General features: G+C 39.4%; 1 protein-coding gene across 1 annotated transcript; it reads left to right on the forward strand.

Annotated features, from left to right (window-relative positions):
- Positions 1-295: 295 nt before the first annotated feature.
- On the forward strand, positions 296-4449 carry LOC132491687 (E3 ubiquitin-protein ligase RLIM-like). The gene is made up of 3 exons (XM_060100520.1): positions 296-539; positions 1871-2944; positions 3866-4449. Exons 1-3 carry the CDS (start codon positions 296-298, stop codon positions 4447-4449), a joined length of 1902 nt encoding a protein of 633 aa, XP_059956503.1.
- Positions 4450-5958: the final 1509 nt, after the last annotated feature.

Raw genomic sequence — 5958 nt, forward strand, 5'->3', positions numbered from 1 at the left:
TGAAATGAAACCTAACCTGAATCCAGTCCCTACTCGGTAACAGCGGGGAAGATAATGGGTGCCTAGGCAACGTCTAGCAAGTTCTGGGCTAGAGGCGGCTCCCAACTGTTGCGTCACCAGGGGCCACAGAACTGAGTCGGGAAGGGAGAAGGGAGGAATCTGTGCGGAGGGTCATCCGACTGAGTCGGAACCGGACACTCTGGCAGGAAGTAGAAAGCGAAGAAAACGAAACGACCCTTGGTGAATTTCAACACCACGTCGTGAATTTCAGATAATTTTCCACTTGTTTATTAAGATGGAAAACTCGGATTCCAACGATGAAGGAGATGGAGTTTCGGCCCAACACATAAGTCAAACGGACCGATTGGTTCGGGAAGAAGATTTCTCCAGGTTCGTAAATAATCTGAGTGAAGAAGATTACGAACTTATGAGAGACAACAATCTTCTAGGCATTCCAGGTGAAAGTACGGAAGAAGAGTTGCTGAGAAGACTTCAGCTAATTAAAGGAAACGCACCACAAGACTCAGATGAAAATACAGGTATATTCTGCTTTTGGAGGGAATAGGATGGGATGAATAAGGAACTTCATAATAGGAAATAGTAACTTCATAATTGTAAATAGTAAATTATACAGAAGTGACTTACATTAATTTGGTAAGTAACTTCTCATAAAAAGAACTGGCATTTACTTGATTTTTGGTGAGCATGTCAAGGTATGTTTGTTTGTTTTCCTGATTCACATTTGGGTTGTTTTAATTGGGAAACAGTGCAAAGTAGCCTATTTGTATTTTTCTTGGTTTTCTACCTCAACTGAAAGTCCCTCCTACTTCCTGAATTATTTTTTCTACATAGACATGTAAAAAAAGCACACAGAAATATTCTCCACTGGGGACAATTGTGCTCTCTTCAACACCTGGGGACATTTGACAATGGCTAGAGATATTTTTGGTTGTCACAGGGGAGGCATGGGTGTTACTAGCATCTAGTGGGCAGAGGCCAGGGATGCTGCCAAAGATCCCACAATGCACAGGATAGCTCCCCAAAACAAAGAATTGTCCAGCACCAAAATGTCAATAGTGCTAAGGCTGAGAAACCCTGCTCGAACCTCAGGTCTGGTGCCTTCCCTCCCAGTGTGAAGTAGAGGATTTTGCTGTCTAATGAAGAGGATACTATAATACTTTGGCTCTTGAATATGGTCTTATATGTACCATGCTAGGTTCAGTCTATTCGTTTGATCTGACCTTCAATTTAATGTCAATTAAAAATCTTGGTAACATTAAGAAGTATTCAAAATGCAAACACTTTTAAACCTATAAAACTTGTTTATGTTTGGGCAATAACCTTATATTTTAAAACAGCTTATCTATTATCAAAAGCACATAAGTGAAGAGCCTACAAGTAGTCATGTTGGAGACTCATGAAAATTAGACAATAATGTAAATTGAACTAAACTACTAGCATTGTACCTTAACTGGTGTTTACCTTGTTTAATTGCATTAGTGTTTTGACAGTGGACTGAAAAAAAAGTCTCTTGACATTCCTGCGACAGTGGTACACAGGGCTGTGTATATGATGAAATACTGAAAAATAGACTTCCTCCAGATTCCCTTTTTAAAAAATTCTCTAAGTTTATCTAGGATTAGCTCACTCTTTTTGGATGGAATCGAAACTTTTCTACCTTTACTTATAAATCTACACAGTGCAGTTTATAAAATATTATCTCTATAAATGTGAAATCAGTTGAAAACATCTGAGTATTTAAGTTCTCATTTTTGGTTTGTTTTTGAAACAAAGTTTCAGAGTGCTATTTTATGATGGTTCTAATTTTGGTGGTTCTTTTATGCACCCTCCCCACTTTTTTTGTTAACAGACAGAGGAGACTCTTCAGATGACGTGTCTAGTGGTGACTCTCTAATAGACTGGCTTAACTGTTCTGGACAAACTGAAAATATGACAAGTGGACAAAGAGAAAACCAATCTTGGAGAGAAGAGAGCCTAATTAATCCTAAAAGTGATCAGTTCATATTCAGTTTAGAAATAAATGTTAACCTTGATAATGGGAGTCCAAATCCAGAGAATGAATATGTAGCATCTGCAAGACTTCCCAGAAGAGAAAATATGGAAGACAGCCAAAGGCAAGTGGAAAGTCCACAATCTGAATCAATATTTACAAGACCATCTATGTCTGAACAAGATACAACTGAAACATTAATGGAATTCCCACCTACCACAAGTCAGAGAAGAGCAAGAAGTAGGAGCCCAGAGTATCGGAGAACCAGAGGAAGAATTGAAAGTTGGTCGCCTCCACGTTCACTTAGGGAAATTGTACAAAGACTTAATCATAGTATACCCTCTCAGAATTTTGAGCAGCCTCTGCTAAGTGAGAATGCGAGATTTTCTAGAACTGAGCACCAAGAAATATTGAGACAGCAAATGACTGGATTTGAGTTGCAAAATAGCGGTCTTATTGAAACTTCTAGAACAAGGAATGCCGTTCATGGAGAAAATTCTCCAGATACAACCAGCAGTGGTGAATCTTGGGGAATGTGGGAAATATATCCAACCATAACCTTCAATCCTGAAGTAGGACAAGTTCATTCTGGAGCATATTCTCAGAGAGACAGCAGAGCTAGTAGAACTCAGTTAACATCTGAGACACCAAACAACACTGTCACTTCTGAAAGTGAACGAGGACTGAGGCATATGTATTCACATTCTGAGCAGGCAGGTGTGAGAGCTTATGTCAATACCATTAGAAATCCCGTTTGCAGAACTTTAAATACTAGATTAAATGATACAACATCTGTTCCAATTCAGAGCACGTTAAGGCAGACAATGGCAGAATTTAGTAACTCAAGTAACCTTATGGACAGTGACAGTAATTTAGAGCATAGTGTCTCACCTCCAAGTCAAAACATGGAATGGCTAGAGTCACCTAATGGTAGTAGTAGTGGTACATTTGGTTCTGATTCAAATGCTAGCTATGATACCCATTCAAGTTCCACAATGATTTGCCATTCACGCCCCAATTGTATGCCTAGTTCCAGTTCTAGTCCTATTTCCGGTTCCAGCTCAAGCGATGAAAATTCAGGAATTAGCTCACTGATGTTTGAAGGCAGTGAAGAGACAAACTTATCATCAGACTTATCATCAGAGACCAGCCAAGGGGGTAGACAAATTATCCTTGACAGTAATTTAGAGCATAGTGTCTCACCTCCAAGTCAAAACATGGAATGGCTAGAGTCATCTAATGGTAGTAGTAGTGGTATATTTGGTTCTGATTCAAATGCTAGCTATGATACCCATTCAAGTTTCACACTGATTTGTCATTCACGCCCCAATTGTATGTCTAGTTCCAGTTCTAGTCCTATTTCCGGTTCCAGCTCAAGTGATGAAAATTCAGGAATTAGCTCACTGATGTTTGAAGGCAGTGAAGAAACAAACTTATCATCAGACTTATCATCAGAGACCAACCAATGGGATCGACAAATTATCCTTGACAGTAATTTAGAGCATAGTGTCTCACCTCCAAGTCAAAACATGGAATGGTTAGAGTCATCTAATGGTAGTAGTAGTGGTATATTTGGTTCTGATTCAAATGCTAGCTATGATACCCATTCAAGTTCCACACTGATTTGTCATTCATGCCCCAATTGTATGTCTAGTTCCAGTTCTAGTCCTATTTCCGGTTCCAGCTCAAGTGATGAAAATTCAGGAATTTACTCACTGATGTTTGAAGGCAGTGAAGAGACAAACTTATCATCAGACTTATCATCAGAGACCAGCCAAGGGGGTAGACAAATTATCCTTGACAGTAATTTAGAGCATAGTGTCTCACCTCCAAGTCAAAACATGGAATGGCTAGAGTCATCTAATGGTAGTAGTAGTGGTATATTTGGTTCTGATTCAAATGCTAGCTATGATACCCATTCAAGTTTCACACTGATTTGTCATTCACGCCCCAATTGTATGTCTAGTTCCAGTTCTAGTCCTATTTCCGGTTCCAGCTCAAGTGATGAAAATTCAGGAATTAGCTCACTGATGTTTGAAGGCAGTGAAGAAACAAACTTATCATCAGACTTATCATCAGAGACCAGCCAAGGGGGTAGACAAATTATCCTAATAATATCTGATGAAAGTGACTCTGGGTCCTCCCATAATCTGCAACAGTTTTTCCTCTTAAATGAAGATGATCCATACCAAACTACAGGACTCACCAAAGCACAGATTGACAGCTTGGCTGTAAGATCTTTTGGTGAAAATGATGCACTAAAAGCCTGTAGCATTTGCCTTACAGAGTACACAGAAAACAGCAAGCTTCGCATACTACCTTGCTCCCATGAATATCACATTCACTGCATTGATCGCTGGCTGTCTGAGAACTCTACGTGTCCGATTTGTCGTAGGCAAGTAGTGGATTCCAATGAGAGTGAAAATCCTGATCGATGAATTCTCAGCTATATAAAGTGTTATAGGGCTTCCCTGGTGGCGCAGGGCTTGAGAGTCGGCCTGCCGACGCAGGGGACTGACAATAAAAATTAATTTCACACCATAGCAGTTCACTGAATTTCAATAAAAACTTAGCATGTGCACTGGGTTGGGATGTTCCTGATTCCATGGGAGAAATGTCTTAATATGATATAATGAATCTAGATAGATCCTAGTAGTATTATCTCGTCATGTAAACCCCAGACATCTCTTAGCCCTGTTCAATCCTGGTTGTGCATGCAAAGAAACAGAAACCCAACCAAATATCAATAATTAAGAAGCCATTTAAGACTACATTAGAGTCATTCACATAAAGAAGTCATGTTACATTCCTAGAATGCCATAAAAAGCTTTGAAACCCTTCTCTTCCTATCTCTCTCCACAGCAGTTTATCCCACCTCCCTAACACTGCCTTAACGTTTCGCCTATTCCCCACTACCAATGTATCAGTCAGTTCTAGCTAAAAACTGATGGCACACTTTAAAAGAGTGATGGAATAGCATTTAATGAAGAGACTAAAGTGTGTAAAGAATGAAGGGAAACCAAGAGATGATGAAGTACCCTGAGGCTAGCAGCTGTGAGAAGCCAGTATTATAACCACTAGGTTTGAAGGGGCATAGAGAGATAGCAGTTCCTGCAACCCAGAATGTCTTCGAGTTATAGGAGAAGCCCACCCAACAAGAGATGTAACCTTAGAAAATGGCATCCACTGCCAACCTAAAGTTTGGAAGGGGGCAGATCATGGAAATAAATACCCTTGCCTTCTTTCCTCCTGACTTCTAATCACTTATCAGTAGTTCATATTAACCAAACCCAACCTGAAGACACAGAGAGACTGGTCCATGAAGCTGATAAAGATCAGCCTCCTGGAATCACGAAGCAGGGTTAAGAAGGATGGCGAGTAGATCCGGTAAGCAAATCAGAGACCATCTACCACAACCAGCATTCCCAACTCTCTTCAAACCCAGCCTGTGTATGCTTTCTTGCCTCTTCCGCTTCCGCTTGTTCTCTATTCCACTCTATGACTCAGCTCTTTAACAACCCTCTCTATTTTCCTTTCATTTACTCAGATCTTGTATTTTTAAAAGTGATAAGATGACAAAGCCTTAGAACTTAATTACCTTTCTCTTAAACATGTCACACTTTGATTTGCTGTGATTGTAAACAACTAAGGATAAAGGGCAGTTATAGGTATGTCTTTAATTTTTGCTTCTTCAATATATTCAAGCTTCAATTTCTTTCTATATATGTTTAGTTCATATAATTAATTTTTAAAACAGATTCTAATTTCTTTTAAAGGGTTTTATGGTTTATATATGACTCAATCATATGATTAAGAGTGAATTCATGTGAATGACCCAAAGTAGCCAATTGCTGCTTGGAGCCTCACAAGCTGCAATATGAAAGCCTTAAAGGTAAAACTTGGCTTCAAGAAACATGTCTACATGGTTCAATTCTAACTGTCCCCAG

The sequence above is a fragment of the Mesoplodon densirostris genome, chromosome 6 (assembly GCF_025265405.1).
Source record: "Mesoplodon densirostris isolate mMesDen1 chromosome 6, mMesDen1 primary haplotype, whole genome shotgun sequence".
Classification (NCBI taxonomy): Eukaryota; Metazoa; Chordata; class Mammalia; order Artiodactyla; family Ziphiidae; genus Mesoplodon; species Mesoplodon densirostris.

Coding starts and splice junctions, on each gene's coding strand:
- LOC132491687 (XM_060100520.1), top strand. CDS start 296: ATGGAAAACTCGGATTCCAACGATGAAGGAGATGGAGTTTCGGCCCAA. Junction 540..1,870: donor AGACTCAGATGAAAATACAG/GTATATTCTGCT, acceptor TTTTGTTAACAG/ACAGAGGAGACTCTTCAGAT. Junction 2,945..3,865: donor GCTAGAGTCACCTAATGGTA/GTAGTAGTGGTA, acceptor TGGAATGGCTAG/AGTCATCTAATGGTAGTAGT.